Source organism: Myotis daubentonii, chromosome 16 (genome assembly GCF_963259705.1).
Source record: "Myotis daubentonii chromosome 16, mMyoDau2.1, whole genome shotgun sequence".
Lineage (NCBI taxonomy): Eukaryota > Metazoa > Chordata > Mammalia > Chiroptera > Vespertilionidae > Myotis > Myotis daubentonii.
Window position 1 is genome coordinate 50,368,602 of NC_081855.1, and position 16,192 is coordinate 50,384,793.

General features: G+C 40.1%; 1 protein-coding gene across 2 annotated transcripts in view; it reads right to left on the reverse strand.

Annotated features, from left to right (window-relative positions):
* Window positions 1–10,757, reverse strand: part of LOC132219025 (ABC-type organic anion transporter ABCA8-like) — a 57,181-nt gene extending 46,424 nt beyond the window's left edge. Inside the window, exons 1-4 of one of the 2 annotated variants that reach the window (XM_059671014.1) lie at window positions 10,576–10,757; window positions 7,074–7,175; window positions 4,792–4,999; window positions 778–942 (exon numbers count right to left, since the gene is read on the reverse strand). In XM_059671014.1, the coding sequence (XP_059526997.1) occupies window positions 778–942; window positions 4,792–4,999; window positions 7,074–7,169 (469 nt within the window). In that variant the 5' untranslated portion in view covers window positions 7,170–7,175; window positions 10,576–10,757. Of the gene's footprint in view, window positions 1–777; window positions 943–4,791; window positions 5,000–7,073; window positions 7,176–10,575 lie in introns of those variants that run through there. The other variant, XM_059671015.1, reaches the window with a different exon arrangement.
* Between the last annotated feature and the right edge of the window lie 5,435 nt (window positions 10,758–16,192).

A 16,192-nucleotide genomic window follows, 5' to 3' on the forward strand; every position in this document is an offset into this window, starting at 1 on the left:
AACTGTTTTCTTCCTTGCCAAGTAAGACAGTTGTTGTAAACTCTTTTGTGATGCCTTCCCCAGGATATTTGCAGAGGTGGTTGGGAAAAGTCATTTCATCCCCGATCTTTGCATCTCAGGTGCTGAGGTGCCAGGGGTGCCATGGCCATCACAGGGAAGCAGGCCAGCCAGGGGGTCCGGGGGTGCTGGCTGGCCTGCGCCCGGGCTCTCTCTCCCTCCAATCCACAATGCGATCACCGGCCACAGGCAGCCCACACCCCCAGCCTGGGGTTGTTGCCTCGCCTGCCGCCAGGCTTTCCAATGGCGATCACCTGCTGAGGAGCGGGCAAAGGCGGCGGCAGGGCCGCCTTTGCCCAGCCCCCAGCTCTTGCCTGCTGCCTGGGTTTCTGATCATCGTTCTTCCATCCTTCCCCTTTCGCCTCCCATGATTGCGCCTATGTATGCAAATTAACCACCATCTTTGTTGGCAGTTAACCGCCATCTTGGTTGGCAGTTAATTTGCATATCGCCCTGATTAGCCAATGGGAAGTGTATCGGAGGTACGGTTAATTACCCTATTTGTCTTTTATTAGATGAGATATATAAAAACTACAACATAATACAGTACGTTAATGTACCTCGAAATCACTGTACATTTTTGAAATGTGTTCATTGGCCTGTTGACATCACCATCGCAGATAAAGATATTAAAATTCACTGCACTAACATCTATTCCCACATATGCCTTATGACATAAATTAAATAGAAAGTAGTGGAATTGTATAACTAGAAAGTTACCTGTATGGTCTCTGTGTTCCTTCCTTTTTGAAATTGATTCTTCCTGTGAGAATTTCAAATTATATGAGAACGTATTAGTAAAGATGACTCCTACTGCTCCCATAGGAAAATTTGCCATTACTTCTTCAATACTTTCTCCATCAGACAGTCCCAAGATGTCTGTCTCTGCCATTATAAGAAAGGAATATTATAATTAACTGGAGGCCTGATGAATGAAATTCATGCAAGAGTAGGCCTTCCTTCCCCCAGCTGCCAGCACGGGCTGCCCTCTGGCACCAGAGACCTGGGTTTCCCTTGCAGCCCTGGCTTCCTCCAGAAGTTCATCTGGAAGGATGTCTGGTCTAATTAGCATATTATGCTTTTATTATTATAGATAATTTCTTAGGAGACTAACATCAGGTTTCACATTCAATTGCTTTTATTAAAGTTCTTTATGGAAATAAAATTAAATCAAATATTGATTTGGAGTAAGTCAGGCACAAAGTTTGGTACAGGCATTTCTACTTAAAAAATATTTTTTTATTGATTTCAGAGAGGAAGGAAGAGGGAGAGAAGATAGAAGCATCAATGATGAGAGAGAATCATTGATTGGCTGTTCCTTCACACCTCGCACTGGGGATCAAACCACAATCCTGTCATGTGCCCTGACTGGGAAGTGAACTGTGACCTCCTGCTTCATAGGTTGATGCTTAACCACTGAGCCATGCTGGCTGGTGGGGCAGACATTTCTATAATTTTATCCAGAGAGTGCATAATCAGAAAAATCAGAAAACATATATAAAAATTATTTTCATATGTTGGAATTATTAAACCAATTTTAATTACATATAATATACCATATCAATTAAACTACTCACAGAAGAATTAGCATTATAGTAATCTATAATTAGCATTACAATAAATCTAAAATTATATATATATATATATCACAATTAGGTATTGGTTTATATCAGGTAGAAATAACTATGTAACTTCATTTCTCTTTAACAAACCTTACAGTATGGTTAATATGCTGGAAAAAAAGAGTGAAAACTTAAAAAATATGTGAGTGCTTATGTTGATATAACTAAAATAATCCCTATTTTTTGCTAATATTGTGTTCAATGCCATATAGGTGCTTTAGTAAGACTGAAAAAAAATGAGAAGAAATGGAAGAAAAGTTCAGAATTGGGGTGGGTATGTCAAAGATCAAAGTGGAGGGAGCAGGCAGCATGTATTTTGATAGAATTAACATTTTCCCCCTGGGATAATATTTTTCTTTTCTTTTTTAAAAATAGAATTTATATATATATATATATATATATATATATATATATATATATATATATATATATTTGATTTTTTATAGAGAGGAAGGGAGAGGGATAGAGAGTTAGAAACATCGATGAGAGAGAAACATCCATCAGCTGCCTCCTGCACACCTCCTGCTAGGGATGTGCCCACAACCAAGGTACATGCCCTTGACTGGATTCAAACCTGGGACCTTTCAGTCCGCAGGCCAATGCTCTATCCACTGAGCCAAACCGGTGAGGGCGGGGATAATATTTTTCATTAAATATGTTATAATCATGAGTAAGTCTCTTAACCTTTTTTACTCAATTTCCATATTTGTAAAATAAACTTAATATCAATTATTATTAGTACAGAATAGTAAGCATAGTACAGATAAATATAATACAGAAAAATACTATTAATATTACAGAATAATATCCTATTACTATAGAATAAAGTCTACAACTCTAGCACATAGTAGCATTTCATGAATATTTATTATCATTATTGCAAATAACCTTACTGTAAAATAAAGATAATAACACATTCATTGTGAAGACAAACTCCATGTAAAGATCTAGCACACAATAGTCATTTAATGAATATTTATTATTGCAATTGCCTGTGACTTTTAATAAAGGTGTTGTTGAGAAGCACATGTTCATGACATCAGGACCCCTAGGGGGACACTGTGAAACAGGGTAGGAACAAACCCATCTCAGGGTAGACAGGAAGAGTAGGTCTCAGTTTGTCAGGCAGAGCAAGTTAAGATCTTGAATCAAAAGCAGATTCAGTGTTTGCAGGCAAGATGCACGATGTAGATATTCAGATTCAAGTGGAACTAATGGTGTGATGTTCCATGCGGCACCATGGGAAAGCTAAGAGGTCTACACACACCCTCCTGGCAAGGAAGCAAGGACAGGAAAGAAAACTCTACATAATCTGGGATGTGCAGTCATGAATACAGACTGCAGAGCAGGTGGACTTCTGGATACCGAGTTCAGATATGGAGTCAGAATCCAAAGACAAAATGAATGGTTACTGGGGCCAGAGTGGAATTATGCACAGAGGTTGACAAAAAGAAGAGACATTAATTCTATAACTCCCAGTGACTGGGTGGAGCAAGAGTCACAGGTTGCCTTGATAATAATACTGCTCTTGGTAGGGAATTATGGTGCCTAAAATTAATACTGAGTACCTCCCAAGTCATGTTTTTCTGTTCTTTAAAAAAATTTGAGATTTAGTTCCATAAAAGTCATCCTTTTAAACTGTGCAATTTCATGATTTTCAGGATAGTCACAAAGTTTTGCAAGCAGTAAGACACTGTCAAATTATAACTCAATTCACATTTATGGGGCAATCACCATAGACTCCTCTTTGAAGTGTGCTTTTATATTTGTAAAAAAATCCCCCAAAACTGCTGATTTTAATTGACTGACATCCAGTCTGCCTTCTAGTAAACACTCTAATGTTTATCTACGATACTGGTCCTCTTCCATTCACACATCCCGTGGTTTGGATGTGGTTCACAGGGGGACCTGGAAACCCAACCAATGGACAATGACAATACTTTTATCTCCCTATCCAACAAGATTAGTTCCTGACGGACCAAGATCCAGACTAATCTAAAGAAGACCATTGTTTCATGGGTATAATTTCCAAAATTATTTAGAACTGTTGGGAAAGATCTTTATTCCTTTCACTGGAGTGGTTTATGTGGTAGGGCTAACAAGGGAGATTCTGAAGACTAACTCTGCGTCTTTTGGGGGGAGCCTACCTGTGAATGAAGGCAGCACACATTGCTTTAGACCCAAGAAGTAGACACATATTTCTTCCTCTGCTATTGACACTCACCTATCCAGCTGTGCTCTGATACTCTTTTTCCTGAAGCTGCACAAAAGATGCCCCTTTTCCTTACCACACGATGAATTGGAAGTCCCTCATTCTCAATTGGAATATTCATGAAAAATATAATACTGTTAACTTTATTTTAAATACGGTGGTGAGACTCAGAGAAGTTGATGACTTGTAAAACATTCTATAGACATAACACAGAACTACTTTCGTCAAATGCTCTCTGACTCTATGTCCAGTTATCTTGCCTCTGCTCTAGGCTGCTTCTCCTCAAATTTCAGGAAATTGTAATAGACACAATCTTGACAGTAAGAATGCTCATCTTATTTTTCATTGACAAGTACCTCACCACTAAAGGGTGAACAATTAAAACGCAGAATACTCTTCAACAGAATCTTCAAACATAGTAATCCTTTTGGTAATGAAAGGTGAGAATAAAATCCCTATAATCAAATTTAAGAGGAGAAAAGACTGGTTGTTTTTTGGATATAATAATAAGCAAATACTAGAGCAATCGTCTCATTCCAGTAACAAAGCTTCCACAGCTACAAGTCAACAAATCGCTAAACACTCCTCCTTTTCAACATCTACCCATTTGTGTATCCCATGCTTCCCCAAAACCTACACAACATCAGCCGATTTCTTTGTTGAAAGACTGCACACTGCAAGTGGTACTCCCTTGCTTGGCAAGAAATACATTCATAGTTTTGACTTAGATATGGCCTCTTATGCTCTGGAAAGGGAAAATACATTCACATCTCTCATTACCTAGAAATGGTGACAACTGATATAGTTATGAACAAAAATACAAATTAAATGCATACACCTGCAGTCAAATGAACCAACTATTGACATTAGAAATTCCTCTTAGATTACTAGAAAACTCACCATTTATACTGAAGGCCAAGGCAACTTTTTTCATTATCTGTTGGGTTATATTGGTGAGAGGTGTGTATGCAATCATAAGTGTAGTAGATGGTTTAAATGAATCTACCCGTCCCAGGTCCATGGTAGGCAGTGAAGAGAAATCAATGACTTCATGAGTAGTAGGATATAGGTACAAAGAAAGCAGTAGGAGCAATGAGCTCAACCATTCCTACACAATGCAAGAGAAAAAAAAAATAAAGAAAATGATGATTTCAAGTAAGTCACCCACAATCATTTGGTCATACAGTTTGTCTCGTTCACTTTTCTCATTTCAATATAGCCCACATTCTGAACCATTTACAATAGGGACAGTACAAATTTCAGCAGTCTGGGTAATATCAATGAACTATTACTAGGAGTTTATTTGTTTTGTTTATTTGTTTTTTGTTAATCCTCACCCAAGGACATTTTCCCATTGATTTTTAGGGAGAGTGGAAGAGAGAGGGAAAGAAGAGAGAAACATCCATGTGAGAGAAACACATCAATTGGTTGTCTCCTGACCAAGTCCTAACCAGGGCCCAGACCAGAATCAAACCCAGAACCCTTTTGTCTGTAGGCGAGCACTCTACCCACTGAGCCAAACCAGCTAGAGTAGCGGTTCTCAACCTATGGGTCCCGACCCCTTTGAGGGTTGAACGACCCTTTCACAGGGGTCGCCTAAGACCATCCGAAAACACATATATAATTACATATTGTTTTTGTGATTAATCACTATGCTTTAATTACATTCAATGTGTAACAATGGAAATACATCCTGCATATCAGATATTTACATTACGATTCATAGCAGTAGCAAAATTATAGTTATGAAGTAGCAACGAAAATAATTTTATGGTTGGGGGTCACCACAACATGAGGAACTGTATTAAAGGGTTGCAGCATTAGGAAGGTTGAGAACCACGGAGCTAGAGCTTACTAGGAGTTGAAGTGTCTTGATCCACAGCGCCAGTGTAAAGCATGCACTGATCATGCAAATATGAGAGGCAAAAGTGGCAAGCTATTATAAATTATCAGCTGATAGTACTGTGGTGACCTACTCATGCTGTGCAGGCAGATCTCATTTTATTGTGATATGCTTTACTGCACTTCACAGATGGTGCATTTTTACAAGTTGAAAGCAAGACTCACCACCAGTAGAAAGATTACCAAGAGCTTTACTGTGATCCTCACTTTATTACAGAGGCCTGCAACTGAACCTGCATACCTCCGAAGTATGCCTGTATTTGATTCTGCTGAAAGTGCATGTTGCAAGAGACAGTTTCAAGGCATTGCACAACTAATGGTAATGCATTGGTTACATGCCAAGATTCTAGTATTGGAAACTCAACAGTATGTTGGTGACCTGAGAAACACTATCTTGTTAGTTATCAATACTAGTCACTTAAACACTATCAATAAGAAATCACTCTATTTCCTCAATGCATGATTGTAGAAAACAATTCGCAATAGATATATAGTAAAATCCCTCCTTAGTGAAAAGTGCTACTTAGCTAAGACTATCTGATTTTCTTTTTTTAAATATCAAAGTTTAACCGGGATTTTTGTTATATGGTATAGTTACAAGTTCTAATACTAATTTTCTTCTTGGCACTAATCACATTTCTAAATTACCCACTATTTTTGAAGAGAATGATTTACTTTTTTTCTTTTTTTTTTAGAAAAAGTTTCAAAAGAGAAAAGTGCCAGTTGCTATTTCTGTGGGCTGATTTGTTTACCACATCTTCAGAATACCAGTGTCCTAACCCAAGGATCTATGCGTGGGAACACTGGTAAAAACTGTGACCATCGCCCAGCTGTTGTTGCTCAGTGGTTGACCATCGGGCCATGAACTAGGAGTTCACAGGTTGGATTCCCAGTCAGCGCACATGCCTGGGTTGTGGGCTTGATCCTCAGTCGGAGGCATGAAGGAGGCACCCAATCAATGATTCACTCTCATCATTGATGTTTCTAGCTTTCTCTCCCTTTCCCTTCCTCTCTGAAATTAATAATATATATATATTTTTTTTTTAAAAATGTGTGACCATTGGCTTTTAAAAAATTGATTGGATTCTCTGCTGCTGACCAACTTCAGTGCCTTCAGACCTCAAATGATGAGTCTGTTACCAAAATATCTTGAGAAAGATTTCTTCTATTGCATAAAGGTGTTGTTTTGTCTTATGGAGGGGAAATAAACAGAGTTACCTCCCAAGGAGTGGACATTTTTCAATCATAAATAAAGAAGAGAAACAGATATTGAATCATACCATTAAGGACTCCCTTTTCATTCTCCATTTTTTAAGCAAATTCTTGCATAATAAGGCCCCAGTTTGTTGACACACACTTCTCTCTCTCTTATTCATGTTGCCCTGTTTCATAAAAAAAGAAAAGGGGAGAAGGTAAAGCATACATGAAGGTCTTAATGGGAAAAAATCCTGCAAACACACAAACGAGCAGCCTGAGAACTCCAGTGTTCTGAATCTGAGTGCCTAGTACCTGAGTGTTCCAAAGTTAGCATTTTATTACTGGACCTGCTCCCCTCTGCCTCCATCTTTCTCACGAATAAGTTCTTGTTTTGGAGGATTTTTTTTTTCCATTGTGTTTTATACTCATGTTAAAACTGGTTTTCCTTTGCTTCTAGTTTTGCCCACATTCTTACCTTCTGTTTTATTTTATCAAGTTTTCTTTCTCCCTTCCATGTTTTACCTCTTATTCTAAAGATATAATTAAAAAAACTACTCTTTAAAAAAAATCTTTCGAAACTTAAAAGAATTATTTATTTAATTCCGTTGCTGTTTATTTAGGATGGTTATTTTGTATTTTAGTTGTAATTCCAGTTTGGTCTTGGGAGCGTGTCAGTGTAGTATCCACTTACTCTGCCGCCATTTTGGAATTGTTGTTGTTCATCCTCACCCAAGGATAGTTTTTCCATTGATTTTTAGAGAGAGTGGAAGGGAGAGGGAGAGACAGAGAAAGGGAAACATTGATAGGAGAGAGACACATGGATTGGTTGCTTCCCACACTTGCCTTGACTGGGGCTGGGGATTCAGGGAATTCAGTCTGCAACCGAGGTACGTGTCCTTGATCAGAATTGAACCTGTGACCCTTCTGTCTGTGGGTTGACACTCTAACCACTGAGCAAAACCACCAGGGCATAATGGTTTCTCTAAAATTTTGGCTTTTCCAAGGGAATGATCTTTTCTTTTTCATGAAAACCTATCCCTTCATAAAAGAAAGACTTTCTAGGTACTTAACCTCTGCTGAAATCTAACCCGAAACATTCTGGTTATTATAAAATTTGGCTCATTCTCTAATTTAAAGTATATATAAGTTGGAATTATTTTTCCTGGGTACTTATTAGATTTGCTGATAGACTGTATAGGTTCCTATGGGGAGGCTGTCATGCATTTGAGCTTGGGCTCCAGATGAGGTAGAAATTCCACCTGACTGCGCTCAGACAGGTGTTACCTGGGTGAAAAAGCCAGAACCCTCTGACTTGTGTGGAGGCCAGCTTATTGTGAAAACATTCCAGGGACTCTGCCCAAAATTGTCTGCAGAGAGCAGCGTTATGCTTCTGTAGATATTGCACCAGGAATACACAGTAGACCACAGCCCTCCTCCAGGTAAAATTAACAAGTCACAGTTTTTGCATATGCAACCTTGAGCATAGGAGAGAGAGGAGAGAGTGTTGGAGTTGTGGTGGTGAGGATTAGGTAGGGGAATTTATACATAATTTTTTTTCCCCAGCAAGGGCCCACAATACCTCCAAGGAGGTGCCTCAATGCCTAAAACTGCGCCACATATTCCCATTGCCTAATAACCAATATCACACAACACGACCTGCTGAGCCTGCCCTGAACACCGTGGGACGGGAATGCTCACAAAGCTCACTGCAGGAGCAAACTGTGCATCTTAGCTGATCTCTAGGAAGTAAGGGGATTCTGGGACGATCTCTAGTCTTCTGGGAAGCATGACCGGTGACTCGGAAGACTAGGTCAGGACTTATGAGCACAGAGCAGCATCTCCACCCTGAATTTGGCTTTTAAGTCCTGAACCTGGAGCAAGCAGTCTGCTCCCTCTATGTGTATACAACATTGGCCAGGGATAGCAAGCAGGCCGTTGTCATGGACTCCTCCATTGTGGTAATGAGTGGGTGAGTGTGCCCCTGCCTGAAGCTCTCATTCCATTCATGGAAGAAGATGCCGACAGGGCTGTGCTATTTCCTAGATATGAATCTCGAGAAATGGGTCTGGAAGCTGGTTCCAACATCAGGCTTATTAGCCAAGACAGGCTCAGAGGGCATTGCCAGAGGAAGAACCTACACGTGGATGCTTCATGAGTCTGAGAGGCAAGACTAGGGAGGAGAGGATTGAGTGAAGAGGCTGGAGAGCCCATGGAGAGGCAGGCGGAGGGAGGAAGAGATTCTTGGAAAAAAGCATTTGGTGAGGGTGTCCAGTAAGAGGGGCTCAGGATCCCCATGGATGGTTCTAGTGCAGAGACTTCAGAGTAACCACTTAAAAAAAACCCTCACCCCCTCTGATGTGAGAGAGACACATCGACTGGTTGCCTCCCATACTCTCCCCGACCCCAACCCACCCCCTGACTGGGGCTGAGGATTAAATTTGCAACCCAGGTATGGGCCCTTGACTAGGAATTGAACCTGTGACCCTTTGGTCTGCAGGTCGATGCTCTGATCACTGAGCAAAACCATCCAGGGCCAGAATAACCACTTTTAAAGCAACTGTGCAGGGCTGTGCAGGTGGGTAAACTGGCCCAGAGGGTGATCTCCTCTCAGTGGAATCAGCCACAGCCCAATGTAGCGTGAAAATGTCAGTGTGGCTCCAACCCCTTAGCCTTTCCATTGCAAGTTAGCATCGCCTACTGCATTTTTCCTGAACTTACATATGTTCTGTAGTTTATCCAAAGACTAACAACCTTTTTATACAAGCAGTAGGCAGTTTCAAAGGGTACCAGCTCTGATCCTCCCCCTGTCCTATGGCTGTTGCATTCAGAACAAAATGTTTACACTGCAGGCGTGTGAAAGCTCTGTGTCCTGCAAGGCATACGAGTGTTGGGATGAGGAAAAGCTGCACATTTCACATTTGGACCCAATACGTGGTGTGCACAGAGCAGAAAACCCTGGAAGGCAGCTTTCATTTCTAAAGTTCTTAGAGCCCAAGCGTGAGAGGCAGGAACAATAGACATACAAGGGTGCGAAAGGCAGGTTCACAGTCTATCGTATGGAAAATGAGACAATAATTAGCAAATAATTATGACACAAGAACAAATGGTGTGCTTTGTGTTCTCACAACTGTCAACCTGCTTTTGCCCACCCCTGTGTTTCTGTAAATGTTTTTCATAAACAGACTCAAAGTCAGAAAAAGAAGTTTATCACAATGCCCCCAAGTTACTGTGCAATGAAAGTAAAGACCTTCAAAGACAATCTAGGTTTACAAATGAATTCTCAGTATTCTTAGTTCTCCGCAATCTCTGAACAGATTTCCGATTATTCCTACATTCAGTTTCTGGCTTAAAACCACATAACAGTTGCAAAACTTTAAAAAAAACGTATGTTATAACTCAATGCTTTCATCTTTACAATTTTAAATACCAGATGTCCAAACACATCCAAATAGTCCATTCATTTTCAAAATAGTTTCTCTACAGATAGTTGGCTTTCAATTCCTAAAGACTTATTCATAATTTTGTGATAGAAAAAAAACACACACACACACCTTCAAACAAAATAGAAAAAGACAATGAACTTACCTTTGAGAAACGTGAAGCACATAATCTAGAAACACATTTTACCCAATGGTCTCCTTTTATAGAAGGAAGCAAGTCATATTCTTTCCTGAACTTGGCCGCATCTATAGATTTTGCTTTAGCTGTTTGGCTTCAGTGGAAAGTTCCCGGGGAGACTATTTTCAGAAGCTATGATCTCAGTTCTATTGGCCTGCCAAAAATCACACTCACGTGACTGCCCTTGCACTATTTCTCTCTCTCTCTCTCTCTCTCTCTCTCTCTCTCTCTCTCTCTCTCTCTCTCTCTCTCTCTCTCTCTCTTTCTCCCCCCTCTCTCTCTTTTTGTAAAATTGAATAATTATATGTTATCTTCATTTTCAGTGTTTCAGTTAACAGAAGCATGAGAGTTTCAGAATAAACTTATTTTTTACCAAGTAGCAGACCCAAGAAAAAGTTAAAAACTTAAAAAAAAAGTTTTAAAATTCTATTTCCCAACTGATTATCCTACTTAAAAATCAATACTATCTCAAGGGTAATATTCTTTTCACAAGCTCAAAAAGCAACAATTTTCTGTAACTACGTTAGAACCCGCCTCAGTCTTTGATAGCAATCTCCTCAGATAATTCTAATTGCACAATAACATGCCTTTGTTCCTCTCTCCATTAGCCACAGACTTATCAAAGACATGGGAAACGTCTCATATTTGATCTCTAATCAGGATCTACTGAAGGCTTCTGAATAAAAACAAAAAAGCAGCAAATTACTTAGCTTAATCTGCAGTCACTTTGAGATGGAGATGGCACCATGGAAACAATTAACTAAAAACCAGATAAACTATTTCAGACTTCCACAGAGATGGAAGGGAGTCATCTTTTCTGTAGTTAAGACTTTATATTTGTTCCTGGCCAGAATGGTTCAGTTGGTTGAGCATCATATTGAGCACCAAAATGTTACTGGTTCCATTCCTGGTCAGGCACATAGCTAGGTTACAGATTTGATCCCTAGTTGGGGCCTATATGGGAGGCAATTGATCGATGTTTCTCTCTTACATTGATGTTTCTCTCTCTCTCTCTCTCTCTCTCTCTCTCTCTCTCTCTCTCTCTCTCTCTCTCTCTCTCTCGTCAATACATGTATCCTTAGGTGAGGATTTAAAAAAAAAAGGGCAGTTGGGTCTTATAGTTGAATCAGAGAACCAAAAGTCAATAGTCTCCTTTTTTCTTTTTCTTTTCAGTGTATTCAGGCACTCCTCTTTTGTAGTCCCCAGGTGATTGTCTAACTCCAAAGCATTTCCTTGTGTTTTATTTTTTTAGAATATAGATTTTTGTTGATTTCAGAGAGTAAGGGAGAAAGAGAGAGGGTTAGAAACATCAATGATGAGAGAGAATCAATGATTGGCTGCCTCTTGTATGTCCCATACTGGGGATTGAGCCCGCAACCCAGGCATGGGCCCTGTCTGGGAATGGAATCATGACCTCCTCGTTCATAGGTTGACACTCAACCACTGAGCCACAACAGCCTGGCCATTTCCTTATGTTTTAAAGGGAGCTTGTTAGGTGGTATTGCACAGCAACTGTTCAACAACTGTAAGGCGAAAGACTAGCAGTTTGGGAAAGAAAATGAGAGTGCACCATATTCAATGGGAAGTTGAGCCCATGCCTAACTTGCCAATTAGAAAATTCATTGAGCTCAGTGAAGATGAACTTAATCTTGCACAGTGAGGGTTGGCTCTTGGAGTTGGTGTTTTGAGTGAGGGTGTGGGTGGATGAAGCCCTTTGGTTTACTTGCAGAGGATTTCTTCCAACCTAAGCAGATTGTGGAAATAGGAAGGTCTCCACCCATGCTGCAAATTATCTGTCTATCCAGTCATTTTCTCCAGAACATTTTGTTTTATATGTGAGTTATTTGGTCACTGACTTACAGGGTAAGATCTATCTAGATGCCCAGCTGGTGTGGTTAAGTGTCGACTCATCAACCAGGACAGTGCACATTCCTGGGTTGCAGGCTCGATTCCCTGTAGTGGTCATGCAGGTGGCAGCTAATCAATGATTCTCATCATTAATGTTTCTAGCCATCTCTCCCTCCCCCTTCCTCACTCTGAAATCAATATGCTTGGTATCAGCTTATTCTGGCATGTATACTCAGTATCATATCATAAAGAGCAACCTAATAGAGGAAATCCAGTATGCATAAGCTTTCCTCTATTATGGCCAAGATGATTGTGGCTCACATAAAAAATTTCAATACTGTCTTCAAACCATGAGAGAAGAAACAGTTTCATCAGAGGGAAGCTCCTCTTTACACAAAACTCTCGACTGCCCAATTGATAATCTCACCGGGGAAATCAGGATTTTCACTCCTCTATTTCACATTTTCATTCAGTTCCAAGTATCTTCTAATCTCCCTTGAGACTTACTCTTTGAGCCATGAATTATTTAGCAATGTGTTGTTTCCTTTCCAAGTCTCTGTAGATTTTCCTGTTATCTTTGGGTTATTGATTTCTAGTTCAAATCTATTACTGTATAGTCAGAAAATTTATTTTTTATGTCAAATCGATTAGGACTTGCCTTATAACCCAAGATATCATCTGGCTGGGTGAATATGGCAAATGCAAGGAGATATATTCTGCTATTGATTGAGTGGAGTGTTAGATAAATGTCAGTTAGATCTAGTTGGTTGCTGTTAAGGTTTTCTGTTTGTTTGTTTGTTTTTTTTCTGTCTACTGTTTCTATTGATTACTGGGAGAAGAGTAGTGAAGATTTTAACAAAAATTAGAGACTTTGTTTTTCCTTTCAGATCTAACAGATTTTGTCTCATGTAATTGGAAGTTGTGGTATTGGGTGCATACACGTTTAGGATGGTTGTGTCTTCTTGGCCTTTTTATCATTATGTAATGCCCATCTTTATCCCTGGTAACTTTCTATGCTCCAAAGACTACTTCGTCTGATATGAATGTCATTCCCACTATCTTTGACCAGCTAACCAGATGACTTCTCTATCATTTCAATATTCTTTGCTCTAATGAAATTTTTTGGGGGCACATTAACCAGAACATGCTATGATTCATGTGCATTGAGTCTTTGTTTTCTCTTGCATAAATGATCCTATATAATAAAAGGCTGATATGCAAATCGACCAAATGACGGAGGGACTGGTCACTATGATGTGCACTGACCACCAGGGGGCAGACGCTCAATGCAGGAGCTGCCCCCTGTGGACAGTGCGTTCCCACAAGGGGAGTGCTGCTCAGCCTGATGCTGGGCTCACGGCTGGCGAGTGCAATGGCGGTGAGGGGAGCCTCTCCCACCTCTGCAGCAGTGCTCAGGATGTTCGACTATGGCTAAGTCCACTTCCCATGGGGAGTAGGCCTAAGCTGTCAGTCGGACATCCCCCAAGGGCTCCTGGACTGTAAGAAGGTGCAGGCTGGGTTGAGGGAATCCCCCCCCCCCCAAATTTCATGCAACAGGCTTCTAGTTTACACATAATTGAGCCACTGAGTTCATAGTACTGTGCCCTTTTGCAAATATTCATAGGCCTATGAACTTCAAACAGAAGTTGGCTGGGTGCTTCTGATTTGGGGTAGATGTAGCAGACTATGTCAGATCAACGTTTCTACCACAACAATTGTAAGAAAGCCAGGTATATTCTCGGTCAGGGCACATGTCTAGGTCACGGGCTCGAGGTAGGCAGGAGGCAGCTAATTGATGCTTCTTTCTCTCTTCATCAAGAAAGTTTCTCTCTCTCTCCCTTTCCCTTCCTCTCTAAAATCAATAAAAACATATATATATATATTTTAAAATATATTGTAACAGGTGTCTGTCTGAGGAGAATAATTTGCGAAAAACTGCTTTGCCATCTGTTCACTCCGGCCCAATTTCCCATACGTAAATTGCCCTGTAATATATCCTGTTATAGTGTATAGAGTTGCCTACCTACCTTCAGTCTGAACTTACCTTCTCATTATGGTGGCCATTACCCCTTTGCCCCACCCTCACACATGTCTGCTTTATGGTTGAACTGTTTCTCTGCTTTGAAAAGTCTCATTCAGACTGCTTTCTGGAGGGAGGTTGTGGCTGCAATTAGCTTCAAACTCTGATTAGATTGCCTGAGTCAAGAAGTCAATCCAAAGGTCCTGATTTCCCAGGTGAGATTATCAATTGGGCAGTCGAGAGTTTTGTGTAAAGAGGAGCTTCCCTCTGATGAAACTGTTTCTTCTCTCATGGTTTGAAGACAGTATTGAAATTTTTTATGTGAGCCACAATCATCTTGGCCATAATAGAGGAAAGCTTATGCATACTGGATTTCCTCTATTAGGTTGCTCTTTATGATATGATACTGAGTATACATGCCAGTATAAGCTGATACCAAGCATATTGATTTCAGAGTGAGGAAGGGGGAGGGAGAGATGGCTAGAAACATCAATGATGAGAATCATTGATTGGCTGCCACCTGCATGACCCCTACAGGGAATCGAACCTGCAACCCAGGAATGTGCACTGTCCTGGTTGATGAGTTGACACTTAACCACACCAGCTGGGCATCTAGATAGATCTTACCCTGTAAGTCAGTGACCAAATAACTCACATATAAAACAAAATGTTCTGGAGAAAATGCTTTTCACTGACTAAGCTCTTTACTTTCTTCCTATTTAAATAGTGAGGTTCCCCCTTCTCCTCTTCCTTCTTCTTTTTTTTGTAAAGGTAGTATTTTATATTTCGAAAGTCTGAGGCATGAGAACATTTACAAATATCAGATTCCCTCTATAAGACACTTCTTTATGTTACGATACAGCCAGCCAACCAAGTACAGCTAGAGGTCAATAAAAAAGCATTTGTCCAAGAGCGACCTACACTGACCTGCTGACTCAGGCAATCTAATCAGGAGTTGGACTTTTTAAAAAGCAAATTCTGGATTCTTCTCTGCTTCCCATATCACAGCTTTGCTCTTTTTTTTTTTTAATCCCAGAAAACAGTACCAAATTCTGCTTGCTCAACATAAAATATAGGAAGTCTCCTTGACCAGCATCCCCTCTCTCCCCAAACGGCCTCCTGACACATCATTCTAGTGCAAGGGGGATGATTTGAACAATGTCGGAGACATTTTTGGTTGTCACACTCAAGGGCAGGTTGCAACTGGCATCTAAAGCAGGAATGCCACTTAAAATTCTACAGTACATAGGATGGCTTCTCTTTCTTCCTCCCGCCCCCAACAAGAAATTATCCAGGGCAATGTCAATAGTGCCACTGTTGAGAAATTCACATTTAGTATAAGAATAAAGAAGCCCACTGTCATTGAAATTAATTATTCATAATCGCTGTAATGTTTTCATTCATCTGGCCCTTTGAATAAATGGCTCTTACCTTCTACTTCAAACACTGCAAGCATTCACTCAATATACGTTTTGCATATCCAAATTAAGCTATCCTTTCCTGTTTTTTTGTTGTTGTTTTTTTTACACTATGGGAAAGGGTAGATTCATCCAAAAGCATCTTGGGTGTTTTGGCTTGGATCGTGCCTAAAGAGCGATTTTGAAGGGACATTAAAATATTTCCAAAACTTATAATGAAAGTTCCATTTCAACAGGGCAGTTTTAAAAGAGCATAGACTCATAGATGCAGAGAACCGACTGATGGTTGCCAGAGTGG